General features: G+C 39.2%; 1 protein-coding gene across 2 annotated transcripts in view; it reads left to right on the top strand.

Moving 5' to 3' along the window:
• The window catches only part of pth1r (parathyroid hormone 1 receptor), a 138,396-nt gene extending 128,615 nt beyond the window's left edge, over positions 1–9,781 (top strand). Inside the window, exons 8-14 of one of the 2 annotated variants that reach the window (XR_001859120.2) lie at positions 552–612; positions 2,314–2,380; positions 3,402–3,496; positions 4,732–4,873; positions 5,009–5,050; positions 6,175–6,597; positions 9,684–9,781. Coding sequence is in view for 1 of the 2 variants with exons in the window: in XM_017723825.2 (XP_017579314.1) it covers positions 552–612; positions 2,314–2,380; positions 3,402–3,496; positions 4,732–4,873; positions 5,009–5,050; positions 6,175–6,528 (761 nt within the window). In the remaining variant the exon portion in view is untranslated. Of the gene's footprint in view, positions 1–551; positions 613–2,313; positions 2,381–3,401; positions 3,497–4,731; positions 4,874–5,008; positions 5,051–6,174; positions 8,044–9,683 lie in introns of those variants that run through there. The other variant, XM_017723825.2, reaches the window with a different exon arrangement.
• The last annotated feature ends 7,640 nt before the right edge of the window (positions 9,782–17,421 follow it).

The following is a 17,421-nucleotide window of genomic DNA, read 5'->3' as shown; positions in this document are numbered from 1 at the left end:
AAGTGGCCAGTTAGTGGAAGCACAAGGTAGGTGTTTCTAATAAAGTGGCCAGTGAGTGGAAGCACAAGGTAGGTGTTTCTAATAAAGTGGCCAGTTAGTGGAAGCACAAGGTAGGTGTTTCTAATAAAGTGGCCAGTTAGTGGAAGTAGAAGGTAGCTGTTTCTAATAAAGTGGCCAGTTAGTGGAAGCACAAGGTAGGTGTTTCTAATAAAGTGGCCAGTTAGTGGAAGCACAAGGTAGGTGTTTCTAATAAAGTGGCCAGTTAGTGGAAGCACAAGGTAGGTGTTTCTAATAAAGTGGCCAGTTAGTGGAAGCACAAGGTGTTTCTAATAAAGTGTCCAGTTAGTGGAAGCACAAAGTAGGAGTTTCCATTAAAGTGGCCAGAGGGCAAACTGATGTCCTATTACTCAATTAAAATTCATCACAGTGATGGAATAAACTCCTGTAAAATAATATTTTTGTGTACTGAAGTTAAACTGTTTTCCCTGTGAAGTTGGTGTTTCAGGGATGGGAGCTTTTCTTAATGCCAGGGATGTCATGCTGTGTTCCAGGTGTTCCAGCCATGTTTGTGACCGTGTGGGCCAGCGTCCGAGCCACTCTGGCCGACACTGAGTGAGTGCTCCAGTTACCGTGGAAACCACACACACACACACACACACACACACACACACACACACACATCCCTAATCCTAACACACACCGCTGAACAAACGTCACTCCAAAATGACCTCATCAACTCAAAATGGCAGCAGCATCAATCAGACCCTGCAGCCCTAATGTGCTTCTCAAACAGAGAGAGTGGTCGATTCTCAGCGTGAGATGAAATGATAAAAAAAAGAAATAAAAAGCTCGATTTTTCTTTTTTACTGTAATACCAAAACCACTTTATTTTGGTTACTGCACTTAAGATTATGCTTAGAGTTAGACGCAGGCTTAGAAAATTGTTACTACATATAGATACTTACATATATAAGTACATATTAAGATTAACTGACCCTTATTAGTCCCACCATGAGGAAAGGTCACCTCCACATTTGACCCGTCCGTGAAGTGAAACACCACATACACACTAGGGGCAGTGAGCACACTTGCTTCTTACTGTATTCTTTTAACTGTTGTATTAAAGCAGTAGAACGCTCAACAAGTGTGTTATCGCCAATAACATCATGGCTGTGATTCGGGCGCCGTAGATCATATTTCACAATAACACACTCCCTCTTGTGTTCTATTGCTTAAATATATACACAAAGTTTTCACTCACCCATCCAAATCATTGAATTCAGGTGTTCCAATCACTTCCATGAGCACAGGTGTATAAAGCCGAGCCCCTAGTCCTGCAGACTGCTTCTACAGACATTAGTGAAAGACGTTTTGCAGAGTCAATCACTACAGACCTCCAAAAATCATGTGGCCTTCAGATCAGCTCAAGAACAGCGTAGAGAGCTTCATGGAATGGGTTTCCATGGCCGAGCAGCTGCATCCAAGCCTTGCGTCACCAAGCGCATTGCAAAGCGTGGAACGCAGTGGTGTAAAGCGCCGCCACTGGACTCTAGAGCAGTGGAGACGTGTTCCCATCTGGGAACACAATGGATGAGTCTGGGTTTGGCGGTTGCCAGGAGAACGGTACTTGTCTGACTGCATTGTGCCGAGTGTAAAGTTTGGTGGAGGGGGGATCATGGTGTGGGGTTGTTTTTCAGGAGTTGGGCTCGGCCCCTTAGTTCCAGTGAAAGGAACTCTTAAAGCTTCAGCACCAAGAGATTTTGGACAATTTCATGCTCCCAACTTTGTGGGAACAGTTTGGGGACGGTCCCTTCCTGTTCCAACATGACTGCACACCAGGGCACAAAGCAGGTCCATAAAGACACGGATGAGCAAGTTTGGTGTGGAAGAACTTGACTGGCCTGCACAGAGTCCTGACCTCAACCCCATAGAACACCTTTGGGATGAATTAGAGTGGAGACTGTGAACCAGGCCTTCTCGTCCAACATCAGTGTCTGACCTCACAAATGCGCTTCTGGAAGAACAGTCAGAAATTCCCATGAACACTCCTAACCCTTGTGGAAAGCCTTCCCAGAAGAGCTGAAGCTGTTATAGCTGCAAAGGGTGGGCCGACATCATATTAAACCCTATGGATTAAAAATGGGACGTCACTCAAGTTCATATTTGTGTGAAGGCAGACAAGTGAACACTTTCAGCAATATAGTGTATATATATATATGTATAAAATATATATTGTATATATGGGATGTTCTATATGTATGACCCTTCTTTCTGACAGATCTCTCTGTTTGTGTGTGTTTGTTTTGGGTGCAGGTGTTGGGACCTCAGTGCAGGCAACCTGAAATGGATTGTTCAAATCCCCATTCTGACAGCCATCGTGGTGAGTTTATTGCCCCAGCTCTGAAATAACTCAGACATGCTGAAGTGTGAACACAGGTTTTTAAAGATTTATGTTGGAAATACAGTTTTAGTGTTATACTGTCTCTCAGTGACATTACGCACCAGTGCACTCTGTCAGAGCGTCAGAGACTCGTCTCATTGTGTAAATGTCCAGTAAAGCTTCATCTGAGGGCTCCTTCACATCTTCACAGGGTCATCAGGGCACATGCAGGAGCACTGAATAACATTACCATGAAGAAATGCATCAACAGCTGGTGAACAGCCAGATGTTTTATGAAGTAAATGACATTGTATTGATACTAAGTGCCTCAGAATAAAGTGACGTACAGTTATAACACTAATACGAATCACTGTTCCTGAGTAATCGAGCCTATAAGGACTCCTTTATAGAAACTTTTCAAAATCAAAATAATTGATCGTAACACTGATAAATGACAGCACATTTCCTTCTGATGCTCAACTACATTTAAAAGCAAGGGCATTTATGAAGAGAGGAGGCTTCTACTTTTATTCAGACGCAGACATTTGTGCACGTATTTGTATCAAACTGAAAACAAATGGATGAAAATTGTTACTTAGGTTCAAAACAGGGCATCAGTATCTTCCACAGGACTGAGATACAGTGTTCTGAACCAGGCCTGTGGGTTAGGAGATCCAGTGCTTGGGGATGAAGTGTAATAAGTGTTATAAATGAAGCGAATGTTTAGTTAATATCAGTGCAACATCATTTACTTCATAAAATTTCATGTCATCGTGCAATCATCTCCAAATCGGTTCAAAAGTGTTTGAGTATTGCTTTATTTTGTGTTATGGAGTCCTAATATAGGTGCTGATGTTTTGCGTATATTTGTTTTCATCCAAAAACCAAAAATTGTGAAAAGGTCTTCGTACCCAAACTTTTGACCGACTCTGTCAGTGTGTAAAGCCTGTCTCGGAACGTGAGACTGGTTAGAACTGCATAATTAAACTACTGAGTGTTTGTTCGTTTCTGTTTTTTGAAGGTCAATTTCTTGCTGTTCCTGAACATCATTCGAGTTCTGGCAACGAAGCTCCGAGAAAGCAATGCGGGGCGATGCAACAGCAGGCAGCAGTACAGGTGGGAGCGAGGCCAAAAATAGGACCTTGGAAGATGATATTTATATTTACTTGTGTTTTAATGTTATGCTTTTAAATGAGGCTCATTAAAGTGTAGAATGGCATGTCGCTGCTGTCGGAACAAAACCTCCTATCTCCGTTTTTGTCGTTTTTAAGTTTTTGGCACATTTTGAAAGTACCTGTTGATCTTTACATTGTGTGTAAATTTCATGATGAATGGACCAAAAGAAATGAATCAAAATGATCTGGAAATCCGTATATATATATATATATATATATATATATATATATATATATATATATATAAACAAAATTTGTTCTACAGCACATTCTCCATCAATCTGAAGAAAGTATGATGCAAAGAACCATCTAATCCATTTATATCGACCCAATTTCTTAACTAAAGAACCATGAACACTTCTTTCATTGCATCATCAAATGGTTCTTCAGATTGATGGAGAATGTGGTACAGAAACATTCTGTATAGCACCAAAGGGGTTCTTCTGTTGTTATGATGTCGAGCTTGTAATAGTAGAAGAGCCCATTTCAGTGCAACATAGAATCCATTTCGAAACGGTTTTACATAGAACCATCTACAGCACATTCTCCATGCAAAGAACCATTTAATTTAATCAATTTATATGGAACCATTTCCTTCACTGAAGAACACTTTGAAGAACCATCTTTTTTAAATGTGTAAGCTTAAGCCAGGAAACCAGACACTGTTTGAACACATTTTGTGTTACAAATGTGATGGAATATGTTTTCAGATATGATCAAACCACCAAAACTACTGTGAAGCACTGTATCTCATACACTCTTAAAATGTTGGTTCTTCAAGTCGTCAAGGGTTTGCTACTCAAGAAAACTGTTCTATATAGAACCGTGAACACTTGAAGAAGTAAAAGGGTTCCTTGCATCATCAAATGTTTCTTCAGATTGATGGAGAATGTGGAATAGATGGTTCTATTTCCAAAACATTCTGTATGGCACCAAAGGGGTTCTTCTATTGTTATGATGTTGAGCTTGTAATAATAGAAGAACCCATTTTGGTATCTACAGCATCTACAGCACACTCTCCATTGATCTGGAGAACCTTTCTCCATGGAAAGAACTGTTTAATCCATTTAAATAGAACCAAAGAACCGCTAAACAACCCTTGAAGGACCATCATTTTAAGTGTGTACAGGCCGAGGGTGCATGTATGAACTGTGCATGTCTCACTGTGGTTTACAGGAAGCTGTTGAAGTCCACACTGGTCCTGATGCCGCTGTTTGGCGTCCACTACATCGTGTTCATGGCCATGCCGTACACAGAGGTGTCCGGTGTGCCCTGGCAGATACAGATGCATTACGAAATGCTCTTCAACTCCTTCCAGGTATTGCTTTAAACTCCTTCCCTCCCTCTGTCACAAAGACCATCAACTGGGGCTGTTACGCTCAGATATATCATGAAGGATCTCTTTCATGTTCCCACCTCCGCTTACTGAAGTTTCCATTTTTATCTTCCTCAGGGCTTCTTTGTTGCTATTATATACTGCTTCTGCAATGGAGAGGTAAGATCATCACTGCCTGGATGTCCTGAAGGAAACGGGAATGAGTGAATAGTAACTATATCCTCTGGTCTCATTAATCACAGAGGCTGTCTGATACTTCACACACATCCTTTCACTCCTCAGGATCCCAGCCTTACATCTTTACGGCCGTATTATTCAGCAACTACATGGAAAACAGTGCAAACTGAGTTATAATAAAGCTGTGAGGTGAAGAACGAAAGAGTAATATAGACCCTGTTCATTTACAGGATTAAAAACTCTTCAGTTCAACCCTTACAGGTCAACAGTTATTACTAGTAAAGGCTAACAGAAGGGGGCTCACACCAAAAATCCTCCAGTTTCTTTGTAGCTACTGAATAATCTATAGTACTTAGTTAATAATTCATTAGTAGATACTCAATAACACAGATACTGAATAATGTATACAAGGTACCAAATGAAACATAATAGATAACATACTGAACATACTGACAAACTAAACGATTCAGAATAGGTTGTGAACTATACAAAGTAGATAAGGTTTAAACTAAATGCTGAATAATTCATAGTAGATACTGAATAATTCATAGTAGATACTGAATCATTCATAGTAGATGCTGAATAATTCACAGTAGATTCTAAATAATTCATAGTAGATACTGAATAATCCATAGTAGATACTGAATAATCCATAGTAGATACTGAATAATTCACAGTAGATTCTAAATAATTCATAGTAAATACTGAATAATTCATAGTAGATACTGAATAGATCATAGTCAATACTGAATAATTCACAGTAGATTCTAAATAATTTATAGTAGATACTGAATAAATCATAATAGATACTGAATAATTCACAGTAAATTCTAAACAATTCATAGTAGATACTGAATAATTCATAGTAGATACTGAATAATTCATAGTAGATACTGAATAATTTATAGTAGTTACTGAATAATACATAGTAAACAATGTATAGATTGAACCAAATACTGAACAATTCAGCAGATACTGAATAATTTGTATTCAATACTAAATAATTGATAGTAATTACCAAATTATTTTTAGTAGTAGGCTTATTTATAGTGTGGTGTAAAAGAGATATTTGTCTGAGCTGGAGATGTTTGCTGTCTTTTCTTCAGGTCCAGGCAGAGATTAAGAAGTCGTGGAGCAGGAGGACCCTAGCGCTGGACTTTAAGAGAAAAGCCCGCAGTGGCAGTAACACGTACAGTTATGGGCCAATGGTTTCTCACACCAGTGTTACCAACGTGACGGCTCGCGGGCCGCTGGCTCTTCACCTGACCACCCGGCTGGGGCCGGTCACCAACGGCCACCGGAACCTGCCAGGCTACGTAAAGAACGGCTCTGTTTCAGAACAGTCAATCCCCTCCTCCGGCCAGGAGGTCCACATCCAGGAGGAGGAGCCGTCAAAGAGTGTCCAGGAGGACAACAAACCTACACCATTGGTGGAGGAGGAGAGGGAGACGGTCATGTGACCCTGGGAGCTTCAGTAGAGGCCATGTGACTTCCAGAACTTTGGATGAGGTCACACTCCAGGAGCTTCGGTAAAGGTTTTATGACTTTGGTAACTTCAGCTGAGGTCATGTGACCATGAAAGCTTCTGCTAAGGTCATTTGAGTCTGGGAGCTTTAGCTGGGGTCAAGTCAGGGTCTTTCAGTGGTCATGTGACTGGGACCGTTTGCAGAAGTCACATGACTCTGGAAGCTTCAGCAAAGAAAATGGATGCTGCGTGTTTATTGTAAGCTTTAGACTGAGATAAAGAGCGAAAGAAGAGCCTTCATTCCTCAGGATGTCCTTCAGAGCTGGAGTTTGCTGACCTGCAGCTAAAAATAATGGCTAAAGGCTTAAGGCTAAAGGTCAAATGTGACGATGGCTGTCTTTTAAACGAGCCCTCAGGTCCTCAATGGCCGAAAAGGAACTATGGAGACCAGGCCGACGTTACCAGCAGCATTTGGAGGATAAAAATCAGACTTTTTTTTCTTTTGTTTTCTGAGAAATTCTGTTGCGGATTAGCTGTAATGCTAATATGTAATATACTGTATGTATATTTGAACATGTGGTGCATTTTGAAGGAAAAACAAGCAGGTCAGCTTTCAGGTTCATCTCATCTCCATTGAATAAGACATTGTTGAGCTTCTCATGAGCTTAATCTGTTGGGTGTTTGAGTTAAAGTGATAATAAAGTGATAAGTCATAATTTCCCTCCTTGCCCCAAAAGTCAAAGATCAGCTGAGATATGTTTGTACTGAACATACTGAATACTTTAGTAAGGAATTTTAATTTAGTCTCGTTCTTAGCTGCAGGCAATGCATTGTAGCAAAGTAAACTCTACTAAAACCTCTCAGGTTCAACACGGCTGCAAATAACCAGTCTTTATCGTAGAAGAACTTTGAGTCTGGACTACAGAGCTAAAGCGTTTCAGGCAGTAACCACAGTGTTTAGAGGAAAGAGGCAAGCGAACTGGAATGGTTGGCTAGCATGTAGTTTACACAGCACGTATGTTAGCTAGCTTGTGTGACAGCTAGTCCTTTTGAAGTTTTTGCAAAATTAGCAATTGCACTAGCGAGCATGCATGCTACCTACACGACCAGGTTAGCAAGCAGATACCCCTGCAGGCACAGGACGTCAATTTGACATCAGAAAGTCTCCAACGTTGGGCAGACGTTGAATTTTGGCTAAAAATGAAAATCTGACTGACACCAAAACCCAACGTCGGCTTGACGTCAACCCTCGATGTTGGAGACGTTGGATTTTGGTTACGTTACATCACAACTTAATACCAACATAATATCAATGTCAGCTAACGTCATTATTCTACGTCAAAATTAGACGTTGTCTGAATGTTGGATTTTGGTCATCCAACATCACGACCAACATTCAACCAGATGTCAACGTCTTTTGACATTGGTGGCCAGCTGGGATGGTATCCCATTCTTTTACAGTCCCCTAAGTTCTGCATATTAACCAGGTAAGTGTGGGGTACAAACTCAAAGTACAAGGTAATTATTTTAGGTTAGAAGATGGTAAGTACCAGAATAGTCTAGATTAGTTCCACTGAAATGTCTCACTCGTTCTAGGTATTACCCAGTAAGGGTAAGGTATAAATTTCCACCTTACTAGGCAAAGAAACAGCAAGGTGTAGGAATTCAGACATTCTCGTACAATATTGTTCATTGTAATGTGCAGGAATTAACAGGTATTTCCACTGTGGCGAATCCTGCGTTCTCTTACAGTCTGTTTACACCCACATTACAAGTGGCAGTTTACTGAACTTTGCGCTGAGAACCCAGTAAAACCACAGAAAGAGTCCCTGCTTTCTCTTACAGTACGGTTTAGTATTTAGTCTCACAGGTTCTAGATCAGGCCTGTGGGCCTTGTGTTTGACACATGGGTGCTAGATATAATGTATTTACCTGGAACTTCAAACGAATAAACAGGATGTGAGTAGGAGCTCAGGTCACTCAGATCTGTAGAGTCTTAAATAGTACATATCTGTCTATCACCACATATCATAATTAATCTAGACTATCCTGGTACTTAATCTTCTTACTGGCAATTAATCTTCTTACCCAAAATAATTACCTAATACTTAGGAGTTTGTACCTCACACTTAGCTGGTAAATACCTAGAACCTGTGAGACATTTCAGTGTAATTAATCTAGACTACCCTGGTACTTACCACCTTGTCACCTAAAATAATTAGCCAGTACTTTGTAGTTTGTACCTCACACTTAGCTGGTGAATACCTAGAACTTAAGGGACTGTAAAAGAAGGCGTTACCGCAGATATTAGTCCAGTCACACTTTATATTTTTGGAACTCTGTTGACTGTATGCCTCTGTTGTCCTCCCTCAGACCACCCAGATTATCATTCATTATCCAAGAGTAAATGGATAACTTTACGTAGGCCTAACTAGATTTTTAATCTCCTCTGACCATTTTTAAATACAAGAAGTGTTATTATGAAAAATTTAATAATGACCTTAAAAGATGGGCCTTAATGACTTTAGACTTCTGTGACTTTACACCTGCTATGAGGTTTCAAGGACAGAAATGAAGAAACTGCATTTTGAAAAATCATTTGTTTTTTTTTTAATGTTTATTGTGTGTACATTAATTTCAGTGTACTTTTACTGTATTGATTCCATGATTGGTCATGAATAATACCAAGCATTAAGAATATAATTATAATTAAATTATAACTAATTTACAAAGCATATAAAATAAGAAAAGGAAGTAAACAAAAAGCAAAATAAGAAAATACACTAACAGGAAATTTGAAATATGCATAGAAAAAAAGCTGCTTAAGTGCACTATTTTGCCTGAAACTGTAGTTAACATGGACCTTTTAGAAAATTATCAGCAAAAAATCAGTGCACCGCTAACTGCCAGTTGTGGTCATTGGGCTGAAACACCACGTTTACTGCATGTAGCGCTTCATTCTGTCCGTCGGACTGAAGGTTTCTCTGTAATTGAAAGCTTATTATTTGAAGCTGTACTGAACCTGATGATTACATTGGCTGCTCATGACTGTAGCAAAACTAAACGCTTTAATTTATTTACTGCATTAAGATTGATGCTTGAAATTCAATCAGTTTTAGCTTTTTTTGTTGTTGTTGTTTATTTCCTCAGGCTGAAATTTCACAAGCCTTCGGTATCGAGTCCAAGTTGGATCACAAGGTACCAACTGAAGTTCTCATCATACACACATAGAGATTCTTCAAGGGTTCTATGGTAAAGAAAATGGTTCTGTATAGAACCATGAACACTCAAAGAACCCATTGCATGATTACAGACATCTTAGCATCGTAAAAGCATTCTCCAGATTGATGAAGAATGTGTTGCCTATGGTTCTATATAGAAACTTTTTGAAAAGGATTCTAAAGAGCACCAAAAAGGGTTTTTCTATTGTTACATTTTCAAGCTTTTTGGTGCTAAATAGACCCATATGCAACACATTCTCCATCAGTCTGAAGAATCATTTCACCATGCAAAGAATCATTTAGGCATGCAAAGAGTTCTTTGGGTGTTCTTGGTTCTATGTACAATCATTTTCTTTACTAAAGAACCCTTGAAGAACCGCTGTGTGTAGTTTTGCACTAAAGTAGCCTACAGGGGATAGAAGCACCAATTAGCATGGTGTTAACCGCAGGCCTAGATCATCACATGCTCTCCTCAAACCGTGTGGAGGTGTTCAGGTGTTCAGTATGTCTAATAGACTGGATTGTGTGGTTTCTGACACTGTTACCTACAAACATGGACCAGAATAGTGTTAGAACCCACATAATCAGGTCTGTTAGAGATCAGATAGAACTCAACATGGACTGAGGTGAGCATGAGATGATGGAGGAGAAGTTTGCTAACCTGGGGGGTCTGTTTTATCTCATAAACATGCATTGGTGGGGTGGAAGCTTCCATTGTTAGCTTTGCCTTTAGCTCAAAAAAATAAAGAATTTCTTCATCCATCTACATTTGGGGTGAAGGGAAAATGTTCTACTGAGCTGTCGCTTTAACATTGATTGTGAAGCCATGGCTCTCTATTACCTGGGACTGCTCTAATAGACTCTGACGTTTTTCAGACCACAGATGACTAGTTCTGCCCAGCTCCACTAGAACAAACCTGGTACGTTTTGAAGCCACCGGCCAAGTTCTTTAAATGAAAATGTGACCTTTCTGAAATTTTTCTTGGCCTTGAGCTGCCCAGACACTCATTGTGTCCCTTGAAGTCCCAGACAGGAATCGCTGTACCAAAGCCTCAGCCTGCCAGCTGCGGTTCCTGAGTAGAACTCTAATTTTGTCTTTTAGGCTGAGCTTTGTGTTTTCACAAATTCTTGCCAAGCTGTCTGTCCAGTTCAGCCTGTAAGTGTGCTATACTCAAACATGAAGGTGCCAAAAAGGGTCCTTCATAGCGATGCCAGAGCAGAACCACTTTGGTTGCCTACAGAACCTTCCAGTGTATGCTTGTTTAAAAGGGAATTCCAAAATTGTTCATAACTCTGTGTGTGAGGTGTAAGCAGAGAGATTCAGAGCGGTTTGGTGTGAAATGGTTCAGACGTCTTTACAGTGGTGGTGATGGGAACCAGACGTCGCCATGACTACAACACAGATATAGACACTTTATTTACCATCCAGAACCACCAGAAAACCTACAGTGGAAAATCTGGAATAATGAGTTTTCTTTGGGGACTGTTTTGCCGCACAGCGCCCTGCATGTCTCCCTCCACCATGAATGGAGTTGAAGTTCTCTCAACTCTCATAAAACAGCGTCTCAGTCATCAGGCAGTGAATTCAGAACCAGTTCATGTAGGAACTTTCTGAGAGGAGCTTTTAGAGGGGGACGTCTGGTTCCCATCACCACCACTGTGAACAGTTCTGGCTCAGTAAGTTTATCTAGAACAGTGCGTTTCACACTAAACTGCTCTGAATTATGAGGAAATTTGGAAAATTTAAAAATGCACCAGTGTAAAAAACAAAAACGTTTTGAAGTTTAAAGAACTTCCACAGAAAGGTTCTAAACCAATCAAACCATTCAATAACCTTTATTTTTAGGAGAACAGTAAAGGGAGACAGTGGAGATATTGCTTTCTTTTATACTCCCTTAAGGTCTAGATATTAACTGACTAAGTCTGGGGTACAAATTGTACAGTACTGTGTAATTGTTTTGGGTAAAATGGTGGTAAGTTCTGAAACAGTGACTAAATTAGACTGAAATTCCAAACAGATTCCAGATATCAGGCGGATAAAGGACATAGTGAAACAACTCATAATGGAATAATTGTTTGGAGTAATAGAATGGCAAAAACAAAATCACTCATTATTTTCACTATGATGTGACTGGAAAGTAAATGATAAGAACCCTGTAGAACCATAGCAAGAATCCTTGCTTTTTTGTGCAGTTTAAATATATAGAAATATATTACATCTCCATTTTTTTGTTATTATTATTATTTATTTTATTTTTTTGCAGAATTTGAAAATGCCAGCTGCTCTTAACAACATGTTCAAAATTAATGATGAATGGAATAATAGAAACACTCAAATTTTAAAGATGAATGGACGAATAAAAAAGCTCAAATTTTAAGGATGAATGGACCAATAGAAACACCCCAATGTTAATGATGAATAGACCAATAGAAACGCTCTAAATTTGAAAGAAACAAATCTTGTTCCATTAACTTCCATTCAAAGTTGGAAGCGTTTTTCCTTCCAATATAAACTTATTATTTTGGAGATATGAGTTTGTCACCATGACAATCAGACTTTTATGCCTTCAAGTGTCTTTGATTTTACACCAAATACTCTCACGGCATTTTGGAGATCGTTCCGCAGTCTTATCTAGAACCTGTTGGGCATGTAATTAATTGAGCTATTTTGGAACTTAACATCATGTTACTCAAAACAATCATCTACACACTTGATTGTTGATTCTTCAGCAGTATGTCAATAATGTCAGTGGTTCTATTTAGAACCATGAGTTCTGCGTAGAACCAGTTGCATGCTTAAAGAGTTCTGTACATGGTGAAATGGTTCCTCAGATTGATGATGAATGTGTTGTATATAGTTCTGTGTAGCTCCAGAAAGAGTTCTTCTTCTGTTTAATAGTAGCAGAACCCTTTTTCGGCTCTAGGGCTGGTAAAGAACGTGTTCCCAAGCTATTCTTTATTGTTTCTAAAAATCTCTTAGTATGTTCTCGTGTTCTTTTGAATGTTTATAAGTTTGGAAGCTACAACTATCCACTCAAAACTTTAGAAGACATCAGGATTGCAGATTTGAAGGGTTCTCTGTGAGAGAACGCTGCCCTGCTGTGTGCTGATGGCATCATTTGCTTTAATAAGCTGCATATTTGATATGCTGATTCAGATGGAGTGCCTCATAACCGCTTCACGCTGGTCGTTTTATTCCCGAAACGTTCCAAAACCAAATGACGAGTCGACGGTTTAGAATTCTGCACCTCCTGTTCAGGACTTGCCGCTATATCTGAGCTATTTTCATATGAAATGTATACGTGAATTATATTTATTTTGTCTTATATTTTTAATGAAATCAGTATCAGTGTTGCTTTCAGTCGTGCGCTATGATCCGGCAGTTCTGCTGCTTTCAGTCCGTCCACATGTACAAGTTTTTATTACAGAGACGTCTACACACGTCGTAATGTTTACAGACACGTATAAATTGCCATTCTGATTCTGAGCTAAAGAACAGCAGTGGTTGTGAAGGGACGCTGTTCTGACTGACGTGGGCTTGTAAAGCGAAAAGGTTTCCAGAGATGAGTGCTCTGCTGTGCTGCAGTTAGGGCTGGGCCAGGTGTCAGACTTTGATATATTTACAGTTATTTTCCTTTTTTAAATCTACAAAATTAGGCAACACTGAAAATCACAGTGGATCCTAAAGCACTTGTAGTGTGTATAAAATGTTCAGTACAATTAGGTGGTTTAAGATGGAAACGGAGCGGTTCAGAGCGCTTTGGTGTGAAATGATCAGTTCTAGATAAACTTAGAGTCAGAACCGTTCACAGTGGTGGTGATAGGAACCAGGCGTCTCCCTCTAAAAGCTCCTCACAGAAAGTTCCTACATGAACTGGTTCTGAACTCAGTGCCTGATGACTGAGACGCTGTTTTATGAGAGTTTAGAGAACTTCAACTCCATTCATGGTGGAGGGAGACATGCAGGGCGCTGTGCGGCAAAACAGTCCCCAAAGAAAACTCATTATTCCAGATTTTCCACTATTTCCCATCATCAACATTCCGTATAAACTCAGAAGACTCGTGTAGGTTCTCTGGTGGTTCTGGGCAGTAAATAAAGTGTCTATATCTGTGTTGTAGTCATGGCGACGCCTGGTTCCCATCACCACCACTGTAAAGACGTCTGAACCATTTCACACCAAACCCTCTGAATGGCTATTGAATTATGTAAAAATGTAGATTTTTCCTTTAAAGGCTTGGGGGGAAAAGTTATGGTACGTTTTATGTCTTATGTTTTTTTTACCCCACACAAAATGATTCTGTATGGAACCAAGAACACTCAAATAACCCTTTGCATGGCTAAAAGGTTCTTTGCATGGTGAAAGGTTCTGCAGTTTGATAGAGAATGGGCTACAGCCAGTTTTATGTAGTAGTATATCGCTCAGTCCTTACTTTAGTACATTCATTTCCACAGGTTTTCATTTCTACACATGTTTGAAAACATGGTTCTTCAAGCGCTCTTTAGGAAGAAGAAACGGTTCTATGTAGAACCATGAGTAATGAAAAATCAATGAACCCTTTGCCTGATTAAAGGGTTAATTGCATCATGGAATATGTCTCTAGACTGATGGTTAATGTCTTGTGGGTGGTTCTATATAGAACCATTTTGAAAAGGGTTCTTCTATTGTTACAATGTCAAGCTATAACCATTTTCAAAAATGTTCTACATAGAACCACCTTCAGCACATTCTCAGTCAGTCTGAAGAACACATCCAACATGCAAACAACACTTTAATCATGCCAACGGTTCTACATAGAACCATTTTATAGCAAAGAAAACCTTGAAGAACCATCAGTTTTAAGAGTGTATGGCAGTAAAATCTGCACGGTTCAGTGTCACTGAAGCTCTTTCAGCTCAGTTTCTCACTCATCTAAACACCAAATTCACAGTAGATCCCAAAAAGTTCTCAAACTGTAGCTCCATATGGACGGTTCTGAGTTCTAATGTCTCGCTGATGTTCTTTTGTGCAGGTACTTTGAAAGGAAAAACACTTTTTATTTCACTTCAGGGTCTTTTAATGGACTTTTTCTGTACATTTTCTGTTGTTTTGATATAACGAACTGTGTTACCGCCCCTCGTCCTGTTATTAAGGTGAAAAATAATCATTTATGATGTTTTTTATGAATTATTTAATTGAAACACTACTTCTGAGTATTAGCACCTTATGTGTCATTGGTACTTTCCACACATTTGTCAATTTAATGTTGTTTATATCTTGGTTTTTGGTTAAATGTGGACGTGTGAAGGATCTGACCATTAAAGAAGTAAACAAATAACACATATGAATTTCAATAAAATTGAAAAAGTTCTTCTGTATGTTATAATTAGCATATTTCAGAACTGTGAGGCGACCGAAAACAAAAATTATATGTATTTTTAAAAATGTATCTCTGTTTTGCTAACTACCACTACTTTGCCCCTCACATGAACCCGGTTGATTCTAAAAGTAGCATTGGTGTGCCCAGATATCAGGGAATTATGGCTTTTGTTTTGTTTATTTTTAAACATATTCATATCCACAGCAGTTGGAGAGCAAACTGAGCGTGTCGCCTGCCTTTCAGTGGGTAAATGAAGCATTAAAATGGGTCTAAAACCATAAATATATACACAGTGGATGCTGTACCCACACCATCGGCTGCTGTTGACGCATTACATGCCTGTACAGTTGGTTTTATAATGAAGTCAATATTGTATTTAGTGATGATCATCGTATTGTGAATAAGAAATAAATGGAAATTTATACAGTGAGACGTGAACAGTGTTGATCAACTGTGAGGAATGTTGTTGTCTTTCAGTTTTAGCCATAAGTTATGCAGTAAATTCACACCGTCAGTGTTACGGTACCATTTTATCTGCTCGGATTATAAATGCTGTATGAATTTAATAACATTTATACTTAAAACGCTGACTTTGTTTCAGTGATCTATGTGAAATTTCTATCAAGTTTCAATTATATAAGTGAAGTCGTATCCCTCATGAAAAGATAATGTATAAATTAAGTATATTAAGTATTAAGTATATTATTTAAAGTATATATACATATATATATAGTATATCTAAGTATATATAAAGTACAAGCTGTTAATGTTTCAGGAGATATTTGTAAGGAGGTCAGAAAAAAAGATAATCAGGTTCCATAAGGAAGGAAAAAAAATCAAAGGAAAATAAGTGAAAAAACAGGAGTTTCCAAAACTGGAGTCTAAAAATAGATTGAAAGCTACAGAGAAAACGAGGCTCCTAACAACCACCTGGAAGAGCTGGTAGCCCCCAAAACTGCCCTCATCGGATAAACAGCACTGAAAGCTTTGATCTCTGAGAGAGAGGAGAAGATCAAGCTGCTTCAGATCTGAAAACATCCACAGGTGTTTCTGTCCATCCTTCCACTGTGAGAAGACCACTCAGCGCTGTGGGTCTGAAAGGACGTGTAGCTGATCAAGCAGAACCTCGCTGAGAAAAGGAGACGGACACGCCAAACAAAGAAGCTGGACGATGGACTGACCACCCTAAGGAATGGTTCAAGAAGCATTTGTTTTAATTTACATTCACAGATTAAAAATAAATATGTAAATATACAAATACATTTCTTATAAAACCCAACCTCAGAACCGTGTTTTATCAAAATAAATACAAAATAAACAGATGGATAAATATTGTCCTTGGTAAAAGTTTAACAAACTTTAATCATTTCTTCGCCGATTTCTTGGCTCCTCCTTTGGCCCCACCTTTCTCGTCTCCGCCCCCTTTTTCTCCTCCTTTTTTACTTTTCCCTCCTTCTGAGTCGCCTTTCTTCGATGCAACTTTTTCTCCCTTTTCTCCCTTCTCTCCTTTTTCTCCTTTTTCTCCTTTCTCTCCTTTCTTCTTGCCTGCTTCACCCTTCTCCTCTCCTTTACCGTCTTTCGTTCCTTTCCCCTCCTTTTTCCCTTCTTTGTCTTTCTTCTTCTCTCCTTTCTCCCCGTCCACTTTCCCCGAGACTGTGGCCACCTCCTCCTTCTTCTCGCCAGGTTTGGCCGCTGAACGTGGGGAAAAAAGAAAAGAAAAATAACCACCGTTAATGACTGACTAATTATCAAGAACGCTAATCACGTCTGGCTGATTATCTGGCCAAACCATCTTTAGCTACACACTTAAAAAAGATGGTTCTTCAAGGGTTCTTTAAAGAAAATGGTGCTTTATAGAACCAGGAGCTCTCACAGAACCCTTAGCATGATTACAGGATTCTTTGCATGGTGAAATGGTTCTTCAGATTGATGGAGAACGTGCTGAAGGTGGTTCTACATAGAACCTTTTTGAAAATATAGCATCAAAAAGAGTTCTAATATTGTATACACTGTTGACATCATAACAGTAGAAGAACCCTTTTTGGTGCTATATAGATCTTCACCACATTCTCCATCAACCTGAAGGACGCTTTCACCATGCGAAGAACTCTAATCATGTAGGGGGTTCTTTGAGTGTTCGTGGTTCCATATTGAACCATTTTTTTTACTAAAGTGCCCTTGAAGAACCTTGAGGCTCAACTAAATATGCTAACATGGCCAACAATGAATGGAAGTTTGTAACTGTAAATTAGCATGTCTCTGCGTGAGGCTAATTGATGTCTATTCATTTCCACTCACTGGTAGAAGCT

This window comes from Pygocentrus nattereri, chromosome 2 (genome assembly GCF_015220715.1).
Source record: "Pygocentrus nattereri isolate fPygNat1 chromosome 2, fPygNat1.pri, whole genome shotgun sequence".
In the NCBI taxonomy this organism is placed as follows: domain Eukaryota; kingdom Metazoa; phylum Chordata; class Actinopteri; order Characiformes; family Serrasalmidae; genus Pygocentrus; species Pygocentrus nattereri.
Note: the sequence above shows the minus strand (reverse complement) of the source record. Positions and strands in the feature narration are given on the sequence as shown.